We start from the raw sequence: 26,930 nt of genomic DNA, 5'->3' as shown, positions 1-26,930 counted from the left end.
AATGTTGCATTTGAAGTGGCCATTTAGAGGGGGAAGTGAATACCTTGGGGGAAAAACTGGAAGTGTCTTCATTGTTGTACATAAATCCCGGGTTGCTTTCTCTCTTTCCTCTTTCCGTTTCCAACTCCCCCCCCCAAAAAAACCCCCCCAGTAAACTCACTTGCATGGAAAACTTAACTTGAAATGGAGAGTCCCCCGTGCCCTCAACGCTCAAAAGTGGTTAACTGCAGTTGACTTAACAGCTGGTGTTTTTAGCTTTGCAGTACATGACTGTTTAAATACTGTATTCCTTGTAAATGAAGTTTTAAAAAAAATGTTACGGCTGGTGCCAATATTTTTGTTATTGAAATGTTCAATGTCGTCTCACTACGGTCTGGTCAGAGCTCTTTGTGTATAAGCCGGGCCTGCAGCCTTTTTCTAGCTCGGAGGCCTAATTGTGTAACTTTTTTTTTCTTTCATAATGTTTTTGTTTTGTTTATAATATCTACTGTCATTTCTTTCATATAAATATGACATGTAAATTGTCATAATAAAAAAAAACATTTAAATAAGTTGACGTACAGAGAAAGTGTCATGGCATCGTGGAAGATGGCAGGTACCACGAGAATAACCGTTAAATCAGTAATTTTACTCCAGACGGACAGATTGATCAATGGCTTTTGAAAATCAAAATCAAGAGAGCTGAACAGAGATCAACAGAAAGACGTCGAAAAAGGAAAATGTAAAGAATGTAATGTGTTGTTAAGAATTAAAATGTGGAGAGATCCAGGTGAGGGGTTGGGGGATTCCAATGGATTTTAAAGTTATATAAACCAGTGTTCGTTTATTGAAGGCAACCCTGCAGAGGGAAGTTTTTTTAAATGTTTTATTATGTTTTCATATATGTTTTATTATTATCATTGACCATTTGTAAGCCAGGTGGAGGTACAGCAGTTTTACCCAATTTTAATTTAGCTGCAGTAGGAAGTGTGAGAACCCGAAATGAATACTATTTTCTTTAAAAAGAGAGAGAACTGGTAATGTAGGAGAGGTCTAGATTAGGTCCCCAGAAGAGTTGTTAGGAATGTCTATTTCATTTTTGACTTATTTTTATTTTATTACCAATTTTGTTGCAACTTATACTGGTATGTCCTGTGCCTTGAATTGGCTTTCGAAAAGCCCAACTTCCTTGAGCCCCTATGTTACCTGGCCCCCCAAACCGCCCTAAACTGCAAAGTTGGTTTGCAGCAGGCAGTGAATGCGCCCTTCCAGCGAATAACTCTGCGTCAACTCCACACAATTCGGCCTCCGCGATTCCCAGTGGCCATAATCCTTCAGGCCAGGCATCCCCAAACTCGGCCCTCCAGATGTTTTGAGACTACAAGTCCCATCATCCTTGACCACTGGTCCTATTAGCTAGGGGTGATGGGAGTTGTAGTCCCCAAACAAATGGCAGGCCGAGTTTGGGGATGCCTGCTTCAGGCGCGGCGGGACTACAGTTCCCGTCATCCCTGGCGGGCGGCCGCATTCGCTGAGGATGACGGGAGTCGGAGTCCAACGCCGCTCCCGGGAGGCCCCGCCCAGGTGCGGCCTTCCCTCAGTTCTCTGCCTGGGAGGGCGGCTAGTCCCTTAAGCATCGACGGGAGGCAAATGGGGACGGGCCTTCCCTCCCCCTTCGTCACCGTGTGGTTTATTTATCCTCCTTCCCCACCGCCTTTTTTAAAATATATTTTCTGAGGTGTTTATTGGATTCCAACATGGCGCCCGCCGCCTCCTCCCCGCGTGAGGCGAGCGGGGACGGTCACGTGATGGCAACCATAGAGACGCGGAGGCGGGGCTTCGCGTCTCTATGGTGACGGGGCGGTTGAGAGCGCTTCCGGGTCGATTCGGGGGCGCTTCCTGTTTCGTTGCTCCCCTTCCCCCCTTCGCTTTCTAGACGCGGTAAGCGCGAAGAGGCGCCGGGAGGATCTCCGCCCTGACGCCGCCGCCGTTGCCATGAGCTTCCTGCAGCCTCTCGCGGCGCCTACCGAGGGGGTCCGGCTTCGGCAGCCCGACACGGAGGCCGTGCTGGGGGGACGAGGCCTGGGCACCGGGAGCCTCTACATCGCCGAGAGGTGAGAGAGAGAGGCGCCGGCCTCTGCGAGGAGGCTTCAGGGGCTTGGCCTGCGGAACTCCCTGCCACAGGGCGCGGGGGGTAACAGAGAAAGGCGGCTGGAGAAACTCACGGGGGCGGACGAGAGAGGCCCGTTATTCTTGACGGAGCCTCCCCGCTCAGAAACAGTCTACCTTCGAGGCCCTGCCGTGACGGGCAAACCATGGGAGAGCTTTCATGCTCCGGGGTTGCTGTTTTTTTTGGCGGGGGAGCCTTCCTGGATTTAGCTGGCCAGGGAACGTGGACCAAGTGCACTCTTGGGGCTCTTTATTACGCCGAGGGCGCTTGCTTACATGTAGGAATATTGTTGCGATTGATGCATGTGGTTCTTTATACCCCGCCTTTTTCCCTGACGGGGAGTCAGAGCTGCTTACAGACGAAAATAAGAACAGCTAAAAAAAAGTGGGGGTGGGGGAGCAACAGTAATAATGCCACAAGCAGTTAGAAGTCAATAGAAATAGAATTATATATAAATACAACATATTTATTACAAACAAGATGGTTTTTGGAAACACACCATGTGTGTGTGGGGGGGGGAGGTTCAAAATAGCTGGACAATATATACCAGAAAATGAGACACAAACAATAAAAGATGAGTGCCCTTCACGCCCTGGTTTTGAATCTCCTAGTTCCCCACCTAGACTTTTGGTTTGGTCCAGTAGGGCTCATCCTTCAGTAATGGTGCAGAGTTTAAAATATGCTGATACCCATGCCTAGGATTTGGCAGGTCCAAGGAGGCTGGTAGGGGAATACTGGATGCTAGATCACAGGGCATACATGGTCTGGGGTACTTGATGCAGCATCCTTGGCGGACACAAAATTGTTCCTGTTGGGGTTTGGGTGGTCAGTGGCCTTGGAACCTAATGAATGCTGCTATTTTCATCTTAACCAACCTGGTGCCCTTCAGAAGTTTTAGACCACAGCTCCCATCAGCCCCAGCCAGTGCAGCTGAGATATTACCAGTGTTAGAGACAGCAGCTGGGGGTGTGCAACAGAATGTCTTCCCCATCCTATCCTCCTTAAACCTTTACCTGTTGTGCTCTTTTGGGATGGCGGTGGGTGTCATCTCTGAACCTGAGTGTTCATTGCTAGTGTATGGGAGAGGGAATAGTATGGGATAGGTTTATTAACCAGGATACAGTCATACCTCAGGTTAATTGTGCTTCAGGTTGAGCATTTTCAGGTTATGCTCCACGGCGACCCGGAAGTAACTTCCAGGTTTCGCCGCTCGCGCATGTGCAGACGCTCAATATGACGTCATGCGCGGAAGCGGCAAATCACAGCGCGCAGACATGGGTTGCGCTTGCTTCAGGATGCGAACGGGGCTCCAGAACGGATCCTGTTTGCATCCAGAGGTACCACTGTACAATAAACTGTCAGACATATGCTGTGACCTTTTTCCTTCACTAACACTTTCAACATTTTATAGTTCGGCTGCCCCCAGTCTGCAGTAGACTGAATTTCACGACTTTAACCATCTGTCTGTCTTCTGATTCCTTAAGTTTAAGCCCTCCCTTCTGCACCCAGGTGGGAACTGCTTGTATAGGACAATGGAGAAATCCAGGATTTTAGGACAGCTGTGATTGGGCAGCAATGATATCTTACACATCCCTTTGTCCTCCACCCTGACAAGGAATAGACCTTATCAGTATTCACAGCAAGAAGTCTTGGGTGGCAAAGCGGAGGGGGTGTGGGCTGGGGAGAGCTCCAAGGGCCAGAGTGAGAGATGATTTGGCCCTCGTGGCTGAGGTTTCCCACCCCTGCTTAATTCCTCATTCTCCTAGGACACTGGTGGTCCATAGTAGGGACCTGGCTTGGAAGAAGCATGGAGCTCCTCTGTGACATAACTAAAACTGCTTTTGTTTTCTTTGGGTTTCCTCCCCCACCAGCCGCCTGTCATGGATAGAGACTTCAGGCCTCGGGTTCTCCTTGGACTATCCCATCATAAGCTTGCATGCCATCTCCAGGGATCTGAATGCCTATCCGTGGGAGCATTTGTACGTCATGGTAAATGCAAAGTTTGAAGGTACGGAAGAGAGACGGTCTAGTGAAGTGGCCGAGGCATTGGGTTCAAATCTCCGCTGCATCATGAAGTTCGCTGGGTGGCCATGGGCAAGCCATGAGGTTTCAGCCTAGCTTACCTTGCAAGGTTGTTGTGAGAGTAAAATGGCACCATGTCTTCCTTTGATGGCAGATAAATATAACTAAAAGGAAGGAAAGTAAGGAGCATAGGCCTTAACATTTATTAGTTTATTATCAAAATCTATATACCACTTGATCGTAGTAAAACCGCTAAGCTGTTTACAAGTGCCCAGGTATTCCAGGCTTTTCTTGGCTTGGTGTTAAAAGGTCTTCATCTTTTTTTAAAGCAGCTCTGGACACTTGAGGAAATAACCCATGAAAAACAACACCCCCTTCCCCTTGTGAGTGTTCAATAGTATCTCTTCTGGTGCTGATGACAACTCATAGAAAAATCACTCATTTCCCATCCTGCAGCTCAGAAGTAGAGGATGCTTAGCATGGAGTGTGGCATTTGCTTCAGAATTCAGTTTCCTGGGGTGAATTAAAAAGGTAAAGGTACCCCTGCCCGTACGGGCCAGTCTTGACAGACTCTGGGGTTGTGCGCCCATCTCACTCAAGAGGCCGGGGGCCAGCGCTGTCCGCAGACACTTCCGGGTCACGTGGCCAGCGTGACGAAGCTGCATCTGGCGAGCCAGCGCAGCACACGGAACGCCGTTTACCTTCCCGCTGGTAAGCGGTCCCTATTTATCTACTTGCACCCGGGGGTGCTTTCGAACTGCTAGGTTGGCAGGCGCTGGGACCGAGCAGCGGGAGTGCACCCCACCGCGGGGATTCGAACCGCCGACCTTTCGATCAGCAAGCCCTAGGCGCTGAGGCTTTTACCCACAGCGCCACCTGCATCCCTCTGGGGTGAATTAGTTTCTATTTAAAAAACAAAACAAGCAAGTTACTAGACCTCATAGTTCTTGTCACGTTCGCAGTGCCTTGTGAAATCTCACAAGCCCAGGGCAGCTAAATCATGTTTCCAGTGTTCTTGGTCAAGAATTTCATAGTTCCATGTTCTTCATGGTAACCAGCAGAAAGAAGCAGGCTGTGCAAATTTCCAGGCCTGTGCAGCTGATCTTTATACCCTGATGAACTGCTTTCAAATGTTTAAAATGATATGGATCATTTTTCAGTTAGCATTATTTCAGATAACGTTATAACACAACTGTGTTTGAATTCCTTAGCAGAAGAATCAAAAGAAGATGGCATGGGAGAAAAAGAGGAGGAGGAAGAGGAGGAGGAGGATGGCAGCAACGATGATCTTGAGCCCATTTCAGAATTCAGATTTGTACCCAGTGACAAATCAGCCTGTAAGTAGGAAGAACAGCACAGCTTCCATGGCTAGAATAATGGTGCCCAGGTTGCTGTTGTGAAGTGGGATTACCTCTGCACTCAAGATGGTGGAGCAGGACCTGGGATTACCAATTTACTTCCAGAGGCAACCTTGCTCTGCGCAGCAAATGTTGGAATGTGGCACCTGTGGATGTGAGCACCATCCCTCATTCCAGCATAACTTGCTCCTATCAGGAGTATCTCAACAGAAGCTGAGTCCAGCCAGAGGGCTACGTATAACATCTGTTGTTGACTTGTGGGTGCAGCCAGCTGAATAAATCTCGAGTAGTTCCTTCAGATTGTTTGCTAGCTGTTCTGTTTTGTTTGTGCTTGCAAGGTTCTGCTTTCGAGCTTCCCACTGAGGCATGTGGTTGGCCACTGTGAGAACAGGATGCTGGACAAAATAATAATAATAATAATAATAATAATAATAATAATAATAATAATAATAATAATTTATTATTATTTATTTTATACCCCGCCCTCCCCAGCCAAGACTGGGCTCAGGGCGGCTAACAACGAATAATAAAAGCATGTTGATTAAAATACAATTTAAAAAACAAGATTAAAATACAACATTAAAACATTAGGATGCAGCCTCTTCACAGGAGGAGAAAGGGAAAAAAAAGAGGGGGAGGGAATCAAACTGGCCAGGTGGAACACTGTCTTACAGGCCCTGCGGAAAGAAATCAGATCCCGCAGGGCCCTGGTCTCATGCGACAGAGCCTTCCACCAGGCTGGAGCCAGTGCTGAAAGGGCCCTGGCTCTGGTTGAGGCTAATCTGACTTCCTTAGGGCCCGGGACCTCTAGGGTGTTGCTATTTATGGACCTTAAGGTCCTCCGTGGGGCATACCGGGCGAGACAGTCCTGGTACGAGGGTCCTAGGCTGTGAAGGGCTTTAAAGGTGGGCCATTGGTCTGATCCAGCAGGGCTCTTATGTTCTTATTTGTCCATGTCCATTTTATTTGATTGCCAGTGAACAAATTGTGCATTTCTCTGTGTGTTTCTCCCCAGTGGAAGCCATGTTCTCTGCCATGTGTGAATGCCAAGCCCTGCACCCTGATCCTGAAGACGAAGACTCTGACAACGATTACGAGGGTGAGGAATACGACGTGGAAGCCCACGGTAAGAGGGCTGTGGTGGGTTCCCTTAATTTTCAGAGAACATCCATATGGCATAGAATAGGCCACAATTTTGGTCAGCTTTGTGTGCCTCCAATGATGAAAAATTAGGCAAAACTAGCTTTGAACCAGTAGACTTACATGCTGCTGGACTCCCTACAGCACAAAGTGGTTTATAGCAGTTGCAGAACTAATTTAGCACGAGGAATGAGAATTTCAGTAAATACGCATACATAATGCAAACAGTTGGACATTTGACACTTAGCATTAATTATAACACTGAAGTAGCTGTTGGGAAGATTTTTTCTCCAAGATAAATTAATGGCAGCTATATCTTATGCACCTATCAGCTCTAGTGTTAGCTAGCAATTTGGGTTTTATTTGTTTGTTGCAGAAATTGGCCAAGGTGACATCCCATCCTTCTACACTTATGAAGAAGGTCTGTCGCGTTTAACTGCTGAGGGCCAGGCTACCCTGGAGAGGCTGGAGGGCATGTTGGCACAATCTATAAGCACTCAGTACCACATGGCTGGGGTACGGACAGAAGATTCCATCAGAGACTTCGAAGGTGAGTTTTAATCGTCCACTGCTGTGTGAACGCTCTGTTGGATGTGAAGCTTATTCCTCTCCCTGCAGCCTGGTATTATTACAAGGTAAAGTAAGCTTCTTATAGCCACATTGAAGCCAATGGGTTGGATTTTGCCATATTTTGCCTCAGTCCAGTGCCGAGGGCCTTCTGGTGGTTCCCTCACTGTGAGAAGTTATCTCCCGCTTGGACTACTGCAATGCGCTCTACGTGGGGCTACCTTTGAAGGTGACCCGGAAACTGCAACAAATCCAGAATGCGGCAGCTAGACTGGCGACTGGGAGTGGCCGCCGAGACCATATAACACCAGTCCTGAAAGACCGACATCGGCTCCCAGTACGTTTCCGAGCACAATTCAAAGTGTTGGTGTTGACCTTTAAAGCCCTAAATGGCCTCAGTCCAGTATACCTGAAGGAGCGTCTCCACCCCCATCATTCAGCCTGGACACTGAGGTCCAGCTTTGAGGGCCTTCTGGCGGTTCCCTCACGATGAGGTTACAGGGAACCAGGCAGAGGGCTTTCTCAGTAGTGGTGCCTGTCCTGTGGAATGCCCTCCCAACAGATGTCAAGGAAATAAACAACTATCTGACTTTTAGAAGACATCTGAAGGCAGCCCTGTTTAGGGAAGTTTTTTTAATGTTTAATGCTGTATTGTGTTTTTAATATTCGGTTGGAAGCTGCCCAGAGTGGCCCAGATTTCATTGTTCCGCAATTTCGTTGTTCCGCAAGGGACAATGACAATAAAGATATCGTAATCGTAATCGATGGGTGGGGCATAAATAATACATAATCATCATTATGATTATTACTATTATTTATTTGAAAGGAGCTTGTTGAGGCTTGAGCTCAGAGTTGGCTAAGCTGTCGGTGCACCATGGCTATGTAGAGGGGCTGTTGCCTGTATCTGCTCCAGTTAAAGGACTGGCTGCCTTTAGGTTTTGCTGCATCCCAGGCTGCCTCTGCTAGCATTTTTAAAAGCTCAAGAGTCTGAATCCCAGCTGTTCATCCTTCATCCTTCTGCACACAGACTTATTTGGAAAAACACTCTTAGGTAATCCTGTCAAGACTGGACATGACAATAGCGTGTGAGATTTATGGTGTATTACAAAGAATCTCCTTATTTTAATGACATGAAGCACTTTCTTTATCCAATTGGGTGTGTTCGCTTGTTTGTAGTATTTTTGTAAGTTTTAAAAATAAAGAAATTGTTACTTTGAGCTCCCGGGGACTGGATCCGATCATGCTTTAGAGGAGTGAAGTCTCTTATGTAGGTACTTTATAGCTTCTCCTCTCTCTTGCTTTTATTGATTGTTTTGATCTGTGGTCAGGTTTTGTGCCAAGGTGGTGGAGGGCAGGCTTGGACAATATCCTTTCCGGTTCTTCCTTTGATTTTATGATGCTCAAGCCAGCCTTGTCTTTGCAGCAGAGGACACTAGTTGCTTTGTAGTCTCCCTTCATGTCTCCAAAGGTTTCAGTCTGTTTCTTCCTTTGCTTCTAGATGGAATGGAGGTGGATGCATCCCCAGCAGTTGCTGGGCAGTTTGAAGACGCAGATGTTGATCACTGAGGAGGGTGTGGGCTGCTGTAAGGTTTGCCATCTTAATTTCCTCTCCCTTCCATATAAGGCAGTTTGGTTTTCCTGATCCTTCTAATTCATTAACTTGCTGAAAAATACCCAGCTTGCTTAGATTTCGCCCCACCAGTTCACCCTATGCTCAAGCAGCATATAAAGCAGACTTAATTTTTAAAAAACCTCCTTTTATCTAATAAAAGTTTTCATGTGTTAAATGCTACATCATAAGGGTATGGTGACTTTTGAGCTAATTCTCTCTGTGCAATATCTGAGATAGCCGTTCTGGGAATTTAGATCCCTGAGAATGGTTTGTTGGTTTTGTCTAGGTGATGTCTACCCCACATTATCACAAAACTGTCACAGGTTACAGTGCAAAAGTAAAAACCATAATAAAGCAAAAATGTGCCATGCAGCTCACCAGGTGACCTTGGCCTAGTTGTTGTCTCTCTGCCTCGCCTATCTCACCAGGAGGTTCACAACAGATGTATGAGGACAAAACAAGAAAGGTGAAACTTTTAAATACACTGTACCGTATTTCACCACGTAATCGTCACAGATTTTATGGCAGATGCACTTTTCCAAAAAGTGGGGTGTGACTGTTATGTGAAGCCTGCGGCAGAGCGCCAGCTTTCCAAGAGGGGTTTGGGGACCGCGTGAGCAGCTCAGCCTCCTGTCCTGTCGAGGCCCCTACCCCAGGCCACGTGCCCTCTGCTGGGGCCAAGATGGAGGAAGGGGTCGTTCTCAGCCACTGCCTCCATTAACTTGGCTGAGCCAGGGCTGCCTGTTGCTGCCGCCGAGTGCTGAGAGCGGAGGGACTGACTTCTTCTGCTTCCAGCATCTGGCAGCAACATCAGGCAGCCGCAGCTCCACAAGGAGCACGGTGCAAGCCACCCCATCTTTGCAAAGTGGGGCTGCCTGGTGCTGCTGCAGAGCACTGGGCTCGGCGGCAGCATCAGGCAGCCTTGGCACTGCTCCGTGCCTGTTGGCAATGGCGGACCGTTCGCCGCGAGTTGGCCACGCCCAGGGAAGAGGCCAAGACAGCCTGGGAGCTCATGGCCAAGTTTGCGAGGGGAGCAGGAGTGCCTGTGACTGGAAGAGGAAAGGAAGGGGGGCTGTGTCCTAGCAGAGCCTCAAAATGTTCCATGTGACAATTACGCAATGAAAGATAATTTTTGGGTGCGACTACTATGCGATGGCGATGATTGTGTGGTGAAAGACGTTAACACCAATTCATAAAATATCATTTATGGCATTGTTTCTCCCACTCCGGCTGTGTTCCATTGTCTTCCCCGCCCTGTGCTACACCCATATACCTTTGTTACTGCTTTTTGTCCTCCTGCTACTCCCTGCCAAGTCTATAAAGCCAGTTAAAATAAACACTGGCCATCACATAGCCTAGTATTTAAGTTCTCTTTGTACATAATTGTGGGTTTTCCGGTGCTCACCAGAACAGCTCTGGCTCAAAACCATGCCAAGAGGTCCCTGGTGCATTGTAGCAGCTTTTCTCTCTGCCCTATGCTTGCTTCTTTCTGTAAACCAAAACGAAGTCCCCACTGCTGAACCCATCCATGTCTTGTCTGTTTTCCAGATTCTTCTCTCAGCATTTTCAGAACAGGCTCTCCAAGCTTGAAGATGTTATATCAGGAATTGCCCTTTCGGTATTATTGACCTAAATATGGGTATTTAGGTCTGTAAATGCTTTTATAGATGTGCTGATATAAAACAGGATTTGACACTGTGGGGCTGGCTTTTTAAAAAAACATAAGAACTTGAGAAAAGTATAATACCTTGGGTTTGAAAGGAGGGATTAATCATGGGTTATTACTGGAAAGCCTTTACAGAAATGATAGAGATTAAAGAATAAAGTTGTACTTAGAACAGAATTCTAGATTGTCCTAGAATTTCCCCCATATTTTTGTGCCTGTTTATCCACAGCTGACAATGTCTGACATGAGCGTTAACTTTGGTTTAGCTAAAGAGGCAAGAGGTGCGGTGGGGCCGCAGAGATAAACAAATTGTAAAAACCCTTCAAGGGATTGGCTCATTCCATTGCATGCTCTTGCTTTCTCATGGTTTTAGTGGCCCGGTTTGGCGTCAGGATGGCATCTGTACTGCCCCCAGATGGTAAACTTCTTACGTTTTTGTTATAAATAAAATGGTTCAATAAATATAATTTTTGTATCTTACAGACTACCTTTTTGTACATTCTTTCTGTGTCACAGGAAACTTTTCTTTCATATTCAAGGTTTGGCTAATTCTCCTTTCTAGTGCTTCATGTGTCTTCCTGGGCTCAAGGGTTCCGTTCTGTTGCAGAAGAAGACAAGCAGACGCGATATAGGTATATAAAATGATGCACAGTGTGGAGAATTTGGGGCCATCCAATGAAGCTGAATGTTTGAAGACGCAGCACAGACAAAAGGAAGTACTACTTCACACAGCACATAGCTGAACTTGCTTCCACAAGGTGTAGTGGTAGATTAGACTAATTCCTAGAAGATGGCGCTTGGTTCTGCTTCCATTGGCAGAGTCACTGTGGCTCTAAATGCCAGCTGCTGCAAATCACAAATAAAGAGTGTTCTTGTACTCAGATCCTGAATATGGGTTTCCCATTGGGGCATCTGGTTGGCCACTGCGAGGACAGGATGCTGGACTAGATGGGCCTTTGCACTGATCTAGCAAGGTTCCTCTTACGTTGTGCTTAGCCCTCCTGATTAACACATCTGCCTGGGGGCTTGCAGACGTGGAGCTCTATTTGCCTAATTTATACTTCTTGAATTGTGTGGTGTACAATTGTTGAAGAAGAAGAAGAAGAGTTTGGATTTGATATCCCACCTTTCACTCCCCTTCAGGAGTCTCAAAGCGGCTAACATTCTCCTTTCCCTTCCTCCCCCACAACAAACACTCTGTGAGGTGAGTGGGGCTGAGAGACTTCAGAGAAGTGTGACTGGCCCAAGGTCACCCAGCAGCTGCATGTGGAGGAGCGGAGACGCGAACCCGGTTCCCCAGATTACGAGTCTACCGCTCTTAACCACTACACCACGCTGGCTCTCTCACCACACATATTGGACTCTATCCTAGTTAGCCTATATGCAAATGTGAAGTTCCTCATACTGAATGACAGGCAGGCATGGGGAGGGGCAATTTTAATTTCCTAACACACTAGTCTTCAATTGGAGGATCGGGATCCACTAGCAGCGGTTCTCAACCTGTGGGTCCCCAGATGTTGTTGGACTACAACTCCCATCATCCCTGAGCTCTGGCCTTGGTAGCTAGGGGTGATGGGAGTTGTAGTTCAACAACATCTGGGGACCCACAGGTTGAGAAACATCACAACCTGATCCCAAGTGGGTAGCAACAGGAGCACCAGGCGTATATACAGTAAAAGATTAAGAACTGGGTTCCCAAATGCATGTTTGGGTTAAAAGTGAAAAAGTGGAAAATACCTGCATGAGAATTTGAATGTCAGCACAGGGCTTTTGGTTATTAATGTCCTCTTGGTTTCTGACAGCTTACTTGCATTTCATATTGGCTGTGTCCTCATGATTTGACACTGAGTTTCAAGAACTAGAACAGTTTCTTCGTTTTTTTTAAAAAAAGTTTCACTTCGCTATAATGGTGGTTGAACTCCCCAACTTCAGAGCAATCCTTTTTGAACGGCATAGAAAATGTTTCTTAACTCTGTTTCTCCTGGAGCAGTAGTTAGAAATGCCTTCTAAATAAGATTCGCTTTTGATTTGGAAAGAAGGAAAATGGGATTATGAAGTTTGCCCTAAATTATGGAATTAAAGACTCAGAAAAACAAACATACAGCAGGAGAAAGAATAAAAGGCTTTTCTTTTATTGTGAAGAAAATATACCCATTTCCTACAATTTCAAAAAGACGTCAACATTTTGTCCTTAAGTAGCAGCTACTTAATTAGGCTCCAGTTATTTTCCAGGCAGCATTTCCACGGTGCCCAAATTCCAGTCAATACGGTTGTGTAACTCCGTTGAGTTCAGTGGACTGAGATTCAGGGTCACAGGTTCTGAGCCAACTAATGTAGGGCTTTGAACTGAAGACACTGAGATCTTTTGTGTTTCTTTTGCCATAGAGGCAACTTGGTACCTTATTTCCACAGTTTGTTTCTATAGCACAGCTGAGAAACAGTGTCAGTTTTACAAGTTCTTGCAGAACAGGGAGGTTTAATACTTTACAGGAAAAACTGATAAATACCAACTCTGTAAAGGTTTGACACATGAACTCTGCCATTCTTCCTAAGGCTTCACCTCACATCATCGCAAAGCTTTCGTTTGAGATTAGAGATCAGCTAAGAACAAAGCTCATTGCAACATAAAAGTGGACCCTTGAGAATAACAGTCCCTCCCACCAAACATTGTTAGACTTAATTTTTTTAACAGGTATTCCTCACAGCTGTCATTTCAGATGAGTTGGATTTCTAGAGCATGCTTCTGTGACCTGAGAATAGGTCAGTACTGTAGTGTTTATTGACATAAGTCCTTCAAGATTCCTAAATGTGAGCACCGACTTAAGAACCGGATGGTGGGGAAAGGCTGTCATGGGTAAGGGGAAACATGGATCTTGATTGTAGGCAAAACAGCAGCATACAGCAAAAGTTGGCTGCTGAAATTATTTTTTAAAAAACGTTGGATGTGAATTAATATAGCAGATTTGTGTTGCTAATCAAAAACCTAGTGTTCGCTACCTTCAGTTCTGTTCCAGAATTTTATGCAAATTCCTCATTAAAGGTTTTTACTGAAGCGCAAAATCCTGGCTACATTTGTGAAACCAATTAACTGATAAAATGTCTGGATGTCTTTTGTGATGCATAGCCACCTTCAGAGACGCACTACATTAATTTCCAAATAACTTCATTCTTAAAAAATGGAAATATAAAGAGATCACCAAGAGACGTAAACTTTCTGTCCTCGGCCTGCTTTCTGCGTTTTTGGTCCTTGCCTGCTGAGTCTGTGCCATTAGAACAATTAATTCTGATACCGTGGCACACGAGATGCCTTAAACGTATGGTGCTCTAAATGGCTTTTGTAAACAGGTATCAGTGAATGTTGGCTAGGCTTAGCATTGCTTGCTTCCTAACAGACATCTTAAAATTGTAGCAACTTAAATTATTTGTCTGGCATACGGAGGAGTTTCCCTGTTACAGATCCACAACTACTTGACATGAGCCTTAGTAAAACATTTTGTACTGTGTCCACCTCTCCCTTTTTCATACTTACCTTGCCTTAATATTGAAAGTGTGTCAAGTTTTGGATACTGTTTTCCCCCTCCTTCCCTTAAAGTGCACTTCTGTGGCTGTAGATGCAGGCTTGAATTGGAATGGAGGCTGGATAATAAAAGGTGCAGGGTAAGTCACTTGAGGCAGGTTCAAGTGAGGTGAATTTTTGTAAAAGAAGCTTGCCTAAATTACACAAGCAGAAGTGAAACAGGCATCCGGTTACCAGAAGTGTTCTCTATTTTTCTTATAACTATTTTGATGCAGAAGACATTTTTTAAAAACAACATTACGTTAACAAATTCTTCCAGTTTTGAAATACATGGCTCTGCTTTTGACAATTCAGATAAATACTGTGCTGTAGAGTCCTGTAATGATACTCCCCAAAGAATCACGTGAAAGTTGCCAAAGTGATTCTAATGTCCAGTCTCTTCACATCCATTTTTAACAGAATCTTTTGAACATCACCTTGCTTTACCATTTTACCGTTGTCTGTGTAGCAAAGGAAGGATTTCATCCCATACCAAAAACACCAACACGGACCCTGAAATGATGAAAACATAAACATGCTTTAAGGTAGTGCCTGAAGGCTGCGTGAGGGAAGAGGGCAAACGGGAAAGCATGCAGTGGAGAGTGGTGTCAGGCTATCAACCTTCCTCTTTTGTGTAAAAATATATTATTGAACCTCAGAAGTGTCTGTGCATACGGCCATGATAACAATAGCCTTTCTGGAAGTAAAATGTTGCTGGCATTTTGGAGCACTTGCATAACAGTTTGAAGGGTGTGTTGGAAATAGCTGATGGTTATGTTTAATTTTTTACATGAACTCACATGCTGGAAACCAAGCTAATCTACTCACATATGTCTGCCCATGAGGGGGAATTATGTGATGTTTAAATAGTCTGATGTGAACACAGTTTACCACTTATGTACACAATCCACAACTGTCTTGGCAACAACAGAGCTGATTAAATTGCTCATCACACATGTCAGGGGCTCAGGAGCAGAAGCACAGGGGAGAGAGCAAATAGAGAGCGAAGGGGAGGAATCCGAGGGGAGCGTAGGGGAGTATGACAGTGACCCGAGAGATTCCATGAGCTTCTCCAGCGAATCAGAAGACTCCCAGAAGGGGGCGCCTATGGTAAGGGCAAGGGGGGTCCCAGGGGGGACGCACCAGAAGCAAGGGGCCAGCGGAGACTCCCAAGGGAGCAGCGGAGGATCAGGACCAGCTCCCCCACCAGAGCGCAGTGGGGGGGAAGAGTCACATGAGTCAGGACCAGCCTCTCCTCCAGCGGGGAGAGAAGATGAGTCAGGGCTGACCACACCCCCGTCAGAAAGTGGGGAAACGGAGGGGAGGTCAGGTCCAGCTAGCCTCCCCGAAGGAGGGAGCAGTGACACAAGTGTAACGGTCAGAAGGAAAGTGGGAGGCTGCGCGCGCGCGCCAAGTTCAAATGTGCAGGAGCGCGGGACAGCAGAAAACCCGGATTGGGAGCCAGGTCCTAAAGCCCGAAGGAGGGAGGGGGAAGAGTCAGGGGACTCAGCGTCAGAAGAGTCTAGGAAGGGTGAGACCCCGACGGGCAGGCAGACCCAGAGGAGGAAGGAACAGAGGAAGAGGTGGAGTAAGGCTAGAGTCTTAAACTGGTGTCAGGGGGGAGGAGATTCAGACGGAGCTTCGGCAGTCTAAAGTCAGAGACGTAGCGTTGCACGCTGCACGTGTGGAAGTGAAACTGAACTTCAATAAAGACTTTTATACTAAAGAACGAAGCAGCGTTGGTCTTCTGTGAGCTGGGACCTTGGGCAGCGCTGACAACACACTTAAAGGCAAACGTCACTGTGCCCTAATTGAAAAGATGGTAGCCCCAAACAATACATATGGCCAAATATTTCCAAGGGCTCCCGGGGAAGAGTAGGATCATTGGCCAGCCTTTCTCTAACACCAAACATGCTGTTAATCATTTATTAACAACAGATCACTGATGTGCCTATAGGACTTCCTCAAGCAAGGATTGGGAAGCTGTTTTCTCAGGCAGCAGACAGAAAAAGTATGCCATACTTAAGAGGCTGCCATACTTAACCAAAGCTGTATTCTAGTGAAGGCCATATCAGGCATAGGCAAACTCGGCCCTCCAGATGTTTTGGGACTACAACTCCCATGATCCCTAGCTAACAGGACCAGTGGTCAAGGATGATGGGAATTGTAGTCCCAAAACATCTGGAGGGCCGAATTTGAATGTGCCTGCTCTATATCCGTAGTTAGTTAGGAGTACTAGTTCATCCTAATAAAATATAAAGATATTTACCTATGCATGGTGCAACCCAGTATACCAATAAATAATTCCAAAATTTCTCAGGCTCAGCGAAACAACTTATGTGCAAAGAAAAAGCCAGAGCTGGGTTAAATATGGCTCCTGTGAGATGTCCTCCTGTGAAAGAAAACGCAGAAAGTTACTTCCTGTAAAGATTTGTTTCCTGTAACTTTTAGTGTCTAGTGTTAGAATTGATAGTATGGGATATCTTTCTACTCATAATGTCAGATAGAACTAAATTCCTGATAGTGTGATCATCTACTGTTAATAGTACTAATATTCATCATTACTCAATATCTGGTCCAAACAATCATGTATTCCAGCCCAGTATTATGTGCTCTCTGCAGCCTTGTTTATCTTAACTGGATGAACTGTGAGTTGAACCTAGGACCTTCCATGCGTGGTAGAAGTATTTCAATGTTCAGTAGCCTAAACTAAACTGATGCTGCAAAACCAGATCAGTATCTCAAGATCAGGACAATAGTTCTTGCATACATTAGCTACCATGAGGTTTCTGAACCATCTCCTGAAAGAAGCAGAGTCTTTGAAATTCCAAAGGTTGGCTTTTTGTTTTGCTAACAATATCCTCAGTAACGTTTGCTTTTTTTTTTACTTCTGAACTTTGTATGGGGAAGGTTAATAATAAATGAGAATACTTCTATGCTGTACAAATCCTCTCATTAACCCTTAGATAGTATCTGTGTGAGATATGGAGTTGCTTAACCTGTACAGTGGTACCTCGGGTTAAGAACTTCATTCATTCTGGAGGTCTGTTCTTAACCTGAAACTGTTCTTAACCTGAAGAACCTACTTTAGCTAATGGGGCTTCCTGCTGTTGCTGTGCCGCCGCTGCACAATTTCTGTTCTCATCCTGAAGCAAAGTTCTTAACTCGAGGTAATATTTCTGGGTTAGCGGAGTCTAACTTGAAGCGTATGTAACATGACGCGTATGTAACCCGAGGTACCACTGTATTATAAATGGGAAATTGACCTTAGAAACTACCTTAATAAGGGCCACTCAGTAAATATGGGATTTGACCTATGGTTTCCCAGGTCCAAAGCCAACACTCCAAAGAATGAAGCTAGACAGTTACTGGTCCAAATTTTGTTTTATTTGGGAATGCCTAAGGCAAACCTCTATCGCTCAGACTCAGCTTTAACCAACTCCATGCTGCTAATATACATGCATGCAACATGAGACTGATATACTGGCCTTTCTCGCAAGACTGTTGCAAGAGCTACTGAGATAATGGATGTTAAACACTTGTAAGTGCTCAGTAAGAAAATTTCAAAGCCGGTAATGAAACTAGAATATTGCTCTCTCATGATACTGGCCCCAATCCAGGGAAAATCTGGAGTGATTTTTGTTATATAAAATCTGTAGCCACCTTTATTTCTGATCTCTAGTACATCACAAAAATGTTTCCAGCTGCTCCTGAGTCAGCTGTGTAGTGCATAGATCATTACTTCTATCATTTTGCCATATTCATTGCATAACAGAGAGCAAAAGGCTCTAGCAAACTGAACGATTCAGCAAAAGTGGCTGCCAGAAAGAAAACAGCTTTGTGTCTGTTGTGAGAGATGACAGTCTTCAATTAATGCTTTGTCACATTAAAATGCATGTGCTGCACAGAGCAGTGGCAGTCTCCCAGGGTATAAATAAGGAGTTTGGATCAATTCCTTGAGAATGTCACTGTAATTTGTATTGTTCTTGGGTCTTTCACAGGACCATGCACCTGCATGTGCTGCTGATGTGTTTTGCCTCTGCTGTTTTTGTATGCCTGTTTCCCGAAAGGCTTGGGTCAGGACCCCAACCTACAATTCAGACTGTAAGGTTACTGCCAGTCAGTCTATTCAGTAGACAATGCTGGACTAGATGAAACAAATTGTACTCCAATACTATAAACTATTCTTAATGAAATGTTGTATTTATAAATAAAATTGGAATCTTAGTGAAATAGATTCAATTTAGATTCCCATTAAAGTAACTTTAATGGGAAAGTCTCAACCAAAACCAAAACTCCATTCTCCTGTTAAGGAAGAGGTTGCTAGCAAATAACAGAACCTGAAACCAAATAATAACGCTAAAGCAACCAAAGAGCATGTACTATCTGCTTCGTGCAAATAAATAATAGCATGAAAGCAAGGAGAAGGAGCAAAATGTACAGTTACCTTGGAAGCATTACAGTCATGGGCTAAACTCCATTCTCCTGAGGTAAGAGATCTCTGTCCTTATTTTAGGGGAAATGTGCAAGCACACAGGAAGCAATGCAGCGAAACACCTGGCCTCTCGGCATACGACTGTCCACTTGAATAAAATATGTGGGGCTTACCTGCCCCACATAATCAATCACATGATGCAGCACAACACACACTATTTGAATAGCAATGGCCATCAACTTTGGGAGGCCCACCCCCCTCAAATATTTTACGGGGGGTGGGGAAGAGTCATTGGCCCCTAGGAATTGGCTCCTGTGACTCTAGTTAGTAGCCCTTCAGTCTTTCAAGTGAACACTGTAGATTTTGAAGTACATTCCTAGCAACTCTGGATTCATATGAAAGATAAAAGTCTACATGCACACTGTACCTTTAAAACACATTTGAAGCACATTTCTCTTCCAAAGAACTGTGGGCACTGTAGTTTAAGGGTTGCTGGGAGTTGTAACTCTGAAGGGTAAAACTACAGTGCTCAGAATTCTTCAAGGAAAAGAATGTGCTTTAAACATATTAAATGACAGTATTAGTAATGGCAGGCAAACTGTCCAGAAAGACAGCTTGTGCACCACTACTGAACCTTCCATGCGCTGTTCAGGAAAGTCCTATATGTGTTTTGCATCATAAGCTCAGTTCACACTTAGCACCCATGAAGCCCAACAGGCTTAACTAGCACCCTGGTATATAGTAAGAATGTATTCCAAGAATACCCTTCTGGTTCTATGCAATGTGCAGACATTCTGTGGTTCAATTTAAGACAACATTCCCACAAGGGAGACAAAAGTTTTTAAATTAGATATAGAATGACTTTAGGTGGGCATAAAGCCTTAGTAGAGATTATTAGAGGCAATAAAGTCTAATGTAGATAAGCAGTATAAAACCAATTGTGTAAGGCAATACTTAACATTCACAGTCTATTTATAGCCTGAGATAATAACAAAAGAGGGAAGAGGATAACAAACCTTCATATACCATAATGGTAATCAGCATGGCGATTAGATGGACCTTTGTGTTGGGATTCATTGATTCAAAGGTCTGTAAGGTCAGATGCAGCAATAAAGAGAATAGGAGTTCTAGGACAAAAGCTTTTGCTAAGGTAGTTTGAATTGGGGTACTACAATTCTCCGCTGCTGTCTTTAAGTGCACTGATGTCATCCCCAACATCCAGATTAATTTGATGTAAAGATGAGCCAATACTGCTCCAGTGAACTGAGCTGAAGTCTGTAGCCACCAAGTCTTGGCCGTGATCCTACCCTTGCAGAAAAGTTGAAAGCTGCTGGAGGGGTTGTTGATGCTGCCAGGCAAAGTCAAACCATGAAGAGCAGTGATAACGTAAGTGAGGGCAAGTGCCACATGGGGTTTGGGTGGCAAATCAGCCAGTAGACAAATCTCATGGGTACAGGCACAGATCTGGAAGATGCCGGTTAACTCAAGGAAGAAGCAGAGGATATTTGACTTATGAGACTGCCTGACCAGTCGCCTGCAGCCAGCCGTGACCATCATTGTAACTGCCATCACAAACAGTGAGATGCAGGCTTCACTGACATCCATGATAAAAAGATCTGAAGTTCCCGCAGCAGAAATCAATAAAGTCACTTCTCCCTGTTCTGTTCTACCTCCTTAGGGACAACCACAGCTTTCTGTCCTACTCAACTCTCCTCACTTCAACTCCCTTTTGCGCTCTGAGGACTTGACAGTGCCTCCTGCCTCCTCAGCCCTGTTGGGGTTTCAGTTCCCCTTCAGATATCCATAAAATGTCAGCAGATACCAGTGCTCCACTTTGCCTGTCCCCACAGCAGGGTCAACTTTCTCCTAGCCCTGCCAAGATTTCTCCATTGACTGCCCAGTCTTGCTGTTGCCAACCCAATTCTTCCGCCACCACCACTGGTTTCATTCCCAGTGCTTAATTTTCCCACTCTCTCTGACTCTAGGCAAAAATCGTTGTGATTCCAAGTTTGATTGCAGGGGTAGGGGCGAATTTGGCTCCTTGTCCTGCTTTGCTGGCGTCTTAAATGGGCAGGGACGGGCCCCACAGCTCCTTCAATGCTGATAACAGATTCTAAATCACATTCCTTCTCTATGAATCTCAGAGCTCCCCGCTCTATTCCCCCCAATTCTTCTCTTTTGTGCTCATGATCCCCAGGCAACTGAACTGGTCCAAGGGCACGTTAGTCTCATGCCACTTCTCCGTAGCACCTCTCATGCCGTGGCACTCCGCTCAGCTTTTTCCCAGCCCGCTGCCAGAGGGCTGCGTTCTGCTACCTGCCCACAAGCTTCTCCCAGGTCGCCGCAGCTGGGGCGACAGATGGAGCACCGCCGACGCCGCTCTGCAGTCAGCACCAGCCGAGTGAAACAGCAGCTTCCAGCTTTGCAAGAGCAGCAGCAGCAGCAGCCGCCGCTTGCTGAGAAGGCCGGATTGTGTCTGCAAAGCGGCTCGCTCGAAGCCTAGCCGCCGCCTCCTGGCGGGATGGGCAGGGTCAGGCCAGGCGTGCGTGAGACTCTGGTCCCCTATAGGGTCGCGGGAAGGCTGGGGGAGGTGGACCCGTCTCCCCGAGAAGGAGGGGCAACAGGTGGCCCGGGCCCGTCCGCGCTCGTAGCTTTCCCCATATAGGGACGACGCGTCGAGGGAATCCTCCGGGCGGAGGAGCCGGGCTGGGCTTCCTCTGACCCCTCGGAGTGAACACCTTGTGCGATCTAATACAATTAACCTGCATAGGCTAACATAGAAACAAGCAAGGCCGACTAGAAGCTTAGTTTAGTACATAAATCCCAGAGGGGAAGCTTTGTTAGTCTGTTGCAGCAGAAACACGAGAGTGTATTGCGGCGCTTGTTTTAGAAACATCGGAAATGCGCCCCTGTGGATCAGGCGTTAAAATCCCATCTCTTCTTTTCCTTTCCAGCTCCTCCTTACTTCAGAACAGCACTGCCCTATAAATCCTAGAATATTTCTCTTTTTCAGATAGCAAAACGAAATTTCTGTTATATTATGTTTCCTTTTATCCAGATATTACATATGACAAAGCTGGATGACCTCTGAGGTGTTCTATGTTCTGAGCAAACGCTCAGGGCTAGTTTTGCATTCCTGGGCATAGTGCCAGTTATGGGCCTTCCAGCCCTGCAAGGAGGGCCGGTTCTTTGCCCTGGTTGGGCCACAGAGTGGCAGCACTCGCATTCTTCCTCTGCCACCTGGTCGCTGGATATGCTTCAGCCGAGGCACTTTGGAATGGGAGGTTTAATAACAACAACAACAACAGAATTTCTATACCCGGAGGTCTCAGCGCAGTTCACATAACAAAATCAAAATATAAAACTACAAAATATATAATCAAAATAAAAACAACAACTCAATAACAACCCCCCCCAAGAAACCCCAAATTTTAAAAGGGTATAGGATGCCAATCAGGTCAACTAAAGGCCAAGTTAAAAAGGAATGTTTTTGCCTGGCACCCAAAAGTGTATAATGAAGATGCCAGGCAAACTTTCCTGGGGAGAGTATTCCATGGATGGGGAGCCACTGCAGAGAAGGCCAGTTCTCATGTTGCCACCCTCCGGACCTCTCAAGGAGGAGGCACATGAAGAAGGGCCTCAGAAGATGATCTCAGGGTCTGGAGAGGTTCATATTAAGAGAGGCAGTCCTTGAGGTATTGTGCTCCTGAGCTGTTTAAGGCTTTATAGATCAAAACCAGCACTTTGAATTGGGCCTGGAAACTAATTGGTAGCCAGTGCAGATCATGTCTGGCTCCTTTCCATGGTGGTCAGTACCACTGGTCACCTGCAATCTTACTGGGAACCAGGCATGGGCATAGCCATGATTTATTTTAAGGGGGCAAGCTTTCGGGGGGCAGAACCGAGTTATCTGCAATGCAATTGGTCACTTAGTTAAGTATTTTTATTTATTTACTTGATTGGGGGAGCAGCTGCCCCCCTGCCTCCCCATAGCTACGCCCATGGAGCCTGGGCATGGCATTTTGGATAACTTAAATTGGTGGACAGCCACTGCAGATGGAAACAGCATCCCCACCAAAAGCAGAGGGTCAACTGCAAAGCAGGCAAAACTTTTGTTACCATCTTCTTGCTTTGCTGCTCCTTTCCCCTAGAGGGAGAGGGGAGATGCTGGACCATTCCCAGGGGACAATGGACCCACTCACCATGGATTTGTAACAGCTGGAGGTTAAATGGGGTGGGGAATGTTGGTTTAATGTGAATGCTTTTTGGAGAAAGGGGAGGTTAAGATTTTATTTGTTTGCTAATCAGTGGGTTAGAGTATTGCTTTATTATTTGAGTATTGGTAATGCTGTTCACCTCTATTTATGTGGCTGGTGGTGTGTGTCCCCCCCCACAGGATGTTATATGAAATACTAAGGTATTATGATCCCCACCTCTGGTTTTCCCCTATGTTCTTATGTATTGCATATCTTTTTTATGCTGTAAGGCGCTTGGAGACCACTTTTGGGTGACAAGCGACTAATAAGTCTAATAAATGAAAATAAATGAAATTGCACTTGGCTCCCATTCAAAAGTGGCAGCACTGAAAAGCATTGGACGCCTGGCAGGAAAGGTGGTGAATGGCAGTGTGGTTGGTTCAGTACAGTGAGAGACCCTTCCAAGTCCCTGGGGCACTCGGCCAGTGCCTGAACTGGCTGGCTGCTGGCAAAGGGCATCATCCCACTGAGTTAAATGGAGCTTACTCCCCATTAAGCAGGTACAGTATAAGATTGCGGCCTCAGTCCCTAATAAATCAACCAGCTTTGTAGTTCCTTCCCTGCCCCAGTAAAATTAATAATAATTGTGACGTAAGTTATTTCATACCATTTCTGACCTTTTAAGATTCACCCATTTCACCATTTACAGGATTTTCCATCAAAGTGACAGAGACTTCACATTTTCATGATACATTTTTGATAACATGAGAGGTCTTCACCATCACTGGGTATTCAGTTCATATATCATGAAAAAGGTAAAGGTAAAGGACCCCTGACAGTAAAGTCCAGTCGCGGACGACTCTGGGGTTGCGGTGCTCATCTCGCTTTACTGCCAAGGGAGCTGGCGTTTGTCTGCAGACAGTTTTTCCGGGTCATGTGGCCAGCATGACTAAGGCACTTATGAAACCAGAGCAGTGCACAGAAACGTCGTTTACCTTCCCATCGTTTACTTCTACTTGCACTTTTTTTGGCGTGCTTTTGAACTGCTAGGTTGGCGGGAGCTGGGACCAAGCAATGGGAGCTCACCCCATCGCGAGGATTCGAACTGCCGACCTTCTGATTGACAAGACCAAGAGGCTCAGTGGTTTAGATCACATATGAACTAGCTATCACATAATCACAGATATCAACAATTCCCTTAATTATAGTGGCTAGGAGAAATGTCTCAGTGACAATATTTTTTCTGAACATGTTACAGTCATACCTCGGGTTGCTAACATGATCCTTGTGGGAGGCATGTTTGCAATCCGCAGTGCTGCGTCTGTGCATGTGCATGACACAATTTGGCGCTTCTGTGCATGCACAAAGCGCGATTTAGGGCTTCTGCGCATGTGCAAGTGCTGAAACCCGGAAGTAACCCATTCCAGTACTTCCGGGTTTGGCGCAGTCCGTAACCCAAAAATGCACTACCCACAGCGTTTGCAACCTGAGGTATGACTGTAACGATTGCCCAGTTCGTTCATTAAATTGTGTCATGATCTTGAAAACAATTAGGTTTATTCACACCAACAGAAAATATGTTGTATGAATTGGTCCGTTCATTTAAACTAATAACAGTAACAGTATGTTTCTATCAGCCTTCTGACCTGTTAAAAGAAATTAGATTCTTCAAGAACCATGATAAAAACATTTTTAGCTCTGGCTGCCAAAGTTGCAAAAAGTTACAATATGTCAGTTTTTTCAACATTCAAAATGTATTTCAAAAGCTAAATGAAGCCAAGCCACTTTGAGAGTGTGTGGGGTTTCCCATCCCTATACTGTATATGATTTTCCGTGCCTAGCTAGATTCATTCTGCTTTGGCAATCCCACTGTCTATGACACTTTCCCAGAGACATGTGCAAACCACTATGGAAACAGGAGAACATGGAAAAACATGTAGGAGAGAGCCACTCAAATTATCATGAGGCTGCCGGAACAGCTCCCCTATGATAAAAGGTTACAACATTTGGGTCTTTTTAGTTTAGTAAAAAAGGACTAAATGGTCCCTTGATAAGATTATACATGGCATGGAGAAAGTGGATAGAAAAATTGTTTCTCATGCTCTCATAATGCTAGAACTCAGGAACATCCAACCAAGTTGAATGCTGGAAGATTCGGGAGAAAGGAATACTTCTTCATACAGGACAAACTATGAAATTCACTACCATAAGATGTAGTGATGGATGGGTAACTTTAAAGTGGGATTCGGTTTTATCAGATGGCCACAGGTTCCAATATTATGAGAGGGAGAAAAGCATCTCTGTCCACCTTTTCCACACCTTGCACCATTATTTACATGTCTATCATGTCTGCACTTAGTTGCCTCCCCCAGAGCCCTAAATGTTGTAACTTTTCTCCATAGGGCAATTGCTTCAACCCCATGATCATGTGAGCATATAGAGGTGAACAACAAACACACAACAGAGTGGCTGCATGGGACTAGGGTTGGACCCTTGGTCCCGTCCAACTCTAAGAGTCCATGACTTGAGGAAGCAGGGACAGAGACAATAAGCAGGGGACATGTGAAAGAAGATTAGGGGTAGCACTTGCCACAGGCCATCTTTTTATGGTGATTGTTCAGATATATTCCCACCTTGACAACTCATTAGTTGGTAAGTACTGTATATGTTTCACACATATAACCTTGCCAGCCGTTCTTTCAGACAAGAGACAGAAGGGGCAACAGACCTGCATACACCAGCGAGGTGATGGCGAGGGAAAGCACATTAGCTCTGACACGGATCTCTTGCGATTGCGACTCCAGCACAGTAAACTGGAATGTGATGGAGGTTACAAGCTCTGTGCAAAGGGCCTTTAAAAAATATGTCTTGAGAGGATTGCTACATTCCTGGGGATGAGGGAATAAATTGCTGATCCCTACAAACCAGACAGCATTTTGGTACAGTTTGGCTAGAAAGGCCCCAATGAACTGGGCCACAATCTTCAGCCCGCCTTGCTTCATTGAGATGCCCTTCTGCAAGATGTCTAGCAGGATGCAGGTGGGATTGCTTATGCTCTCACTTAAGGTCAAGAGGAAATGCATAGTGAGGAAAGAATAAAGGTGGCCAAGATAGAGCTGGGCATGGTTCTCCATCTGAGCCAGAGGATGCAGCATACCAAAGCAAGCACACAGCTGGAAAGTGGCCAACATCTCCAGCAGGAAGAGCTGCAGCTCCAAATGGCTCACAAGGTTGCGAGTCACTGCCCTGACCTCCGTTGCCAGCAACAAGGTGCCACCTCCCATAATCAAAAACAGCATGGTAGTGTGGTCATTCTCCATGACGAAACACCACTGTCTCCAAGGAGTATCGTATATTCACTTAGGCCCTCTTTTAATGCTGGGCTTCTCTTGTGGCCAGATTCCCTCTTTATTATCCTTTGCTTCTCACGTAGTCATATTAGTCCCCGTTATCATGGGGTTTTTAACAGCTCTCTCCCTCTTGGCATGCGTTGGGTCAAATGGCCTATCCATCTGTATCTGTGGCTCTCTTTCATGAGGAGTGAAAGCACCTCCTGTTTTGTGCTGTTCTTGGTCATGTGTGTCTGTGGCCAAACTTTTCCCTATGAACTCCACTCTTATAAAAGGACCACAGCTGCATCTTCATGTCATGGAAACCATAATCTGTGCTCGCCCTCTTGTCACAGAAAACTACGTCCTATTCTAGTAAACGGGTCACAGTTTTTATTCCCCTCCTGATATGGGGGTCAGAGTACTTGTGTGGGGTGTGTGAGCAATGGCTCTCTGCTTTAACTCTTGCTTTATCTTCTGGATATTACCATCCAAACTTCTGTCCAGGGCCCCTCTTCCTTTGGGGATATGACCAGAGTAGAAAATGAAGTATCCTTTCCCTCAGGCTTCTTTCTTTCTTTCTTTTCCTTCCTTCTTTCCTTCTTTTTTGTGGGTCTTTTTATTTTCAGGAGGGCTCAGGAAATTATTCTATCGCAACCCACCCACAACCCTTTGTGTCAATGAGTCACTCCTTAAACAGAGAGTTAAGCATCCCTCTCTCCTTCTCTTGATGGGATAAGCAGGTTGGTTAATTTCTTCTTCTCATTGTCAGTAAAACAAACAAACAAAAGCTGCTCTTTGTGTTAGGAAGGGGTCAAAAGCACCCTCTGGTATTTTGAGGGGGGACCTAAAGCACCCGTTTTTTATCAGAAATCGACCCCCCCAAAGTCCTCAGGTCTC

At 45.5% G+C, this 26,930-nt stretch overlaps 2 protein-coding genes across 6 annotated transcripts; one reads left to right on the top strand and one right to left on the bottom strand.

The window, feature by feature from the left end:
- Positions 1–1,871: 1,871 nt before the first annotated feature.
- CLNS1A (chloride nucleotide-sensitive channel 1A) lies at positions 1,872–10,994 on the top strand. Of its 4 annotated transcripts, none has more exons than XM_053385147.1 (7): positions 1,872–2,093; positions 4,021–4,157; positions 5,383–5,508; positions 6,545–6,655; positions 7,046–7,219; positions 8,735–8,824; positions 10,397–10,994. In XM_053385147.1, the coding sequence occupies exons 1-6, from the start codon at positions 1,975–1,977 to the stop codon at positions 8,800–8,802; spliced, it is 735 nt and encodes a 244-aa protein (XP_053241122.1). In that variant the 5' UTR covers positions 1,872–1,974; the 3' UTR covers positions 8,803–8,824; positions 10,397–10,994. The 4 variants fall into 4 exon arrangements, with proteins under 4 accessions (XP_053241122.1, XP_053241120.1, XP_053241121.1 ...); XM_053385145.1 differs by having other exon boundaries at positions 1,878–2,093; positions 5,386–5,508; XM_053385146.1 differs by having other exon boundaries at positions 1,878–2,093; positions 6,545–6,628.
- Positions 10,995–12,625: 1,631 nt separating this feature from the next.
- AQP11 (aquaporin 11) lies at positions 12,626–26,627 on the bottom strand. Of its 2 annotated transcripts, none has more exons than XM_053385142.1 (3): positions 25,430–26,627; positions 16,340–16,462; positions 12,626–14,583 (listed from the first exon to the last, which is right to left on the bottom strand). In XM_053385142.1, the coding sequence occupies exons 1-3, from the start codon at positions 26,019–26,021 to the stop codon at positions 14,522–14,524; spliced, it is 777 nt and encodes a 258-aa protein (XP_053241117.1). In that variant the 5' UTR covers positions 26,022–26,627; the 3' UTR covers positions 12,626–14,521. The 2 variants fall into 2 exon arrangements, with proteins under 2 accessions (XP_053241117.1, XP_053241118.1); XM_053385143.1 differs by lacking the exon at positions 25,430–26,627 and adding an exon at positions 19,522–22,893.
- Between the last annotated feature and the right edge of the window lie 303 nt (positions 26,628–26,930).

The sequence above is a fragment of the Podarcis raffonei genome, chromosome 4 (assembly GCF_027172205.1).
Source record: "Podarcis raffonei isolate rPodRaf1 chromosome 4, rPodRaf1.pri, whole genome shotgun sequence".
Lineage (NCBI taxonomy): Eukaryota > Metazoa > Chordata > Lepidosauria > Squamata > Lacertidae > Podarcis > Podarcis raffonei.
Note: the sequence above shows the minus strand (reverse complement) of the source record. Positions and strands in the feature narration are given on the sequence as shown.

Coding starts and splice junctions, on each gene's coding strand:
- CLNS1A (XM_053385147.1), top strand. CDS start 1,975: ATGAGCTTCCTGCAGCCTCTCGCGGCGCCTACCGAGGGGGTCCGGCTT. Junction 2,094..4,020: donor AGCCTCTACATCGCCGAGAG/GTGAGAGAGAGA, acceptor CTCCCCCACCAG/CCGCCTGTCATGGATAGAGA. Junction 5,509..6,544: donor ACCCAGTGACAAATCAGCCT/GTAAGTAGGAAG, acceptor GTTTCTCCCCAG/TGGAAGCCATGTTCTCTGCC.
- AQP11 (XM_053385142.1), bottom strand. CDS start 26,021: ATGGAGAATGACCACACTACCATGCTGTTTTTGATTATGGGAGGTGGC. Junction 16,463..25,429: donor CACCTCGCTGGTGTATGCAG/GTCTGTTGCCCC, acceptor TTTCTTTCACAG/GAGGACATCTCACAGGAGCC. Junction 14,584..16,339: donor CTGGGTTGCACCATGCATAG/GTAAATATCTTT, acceptor TCATCATTTCAG/GGTCCGTGTTGGTGTTTTTG.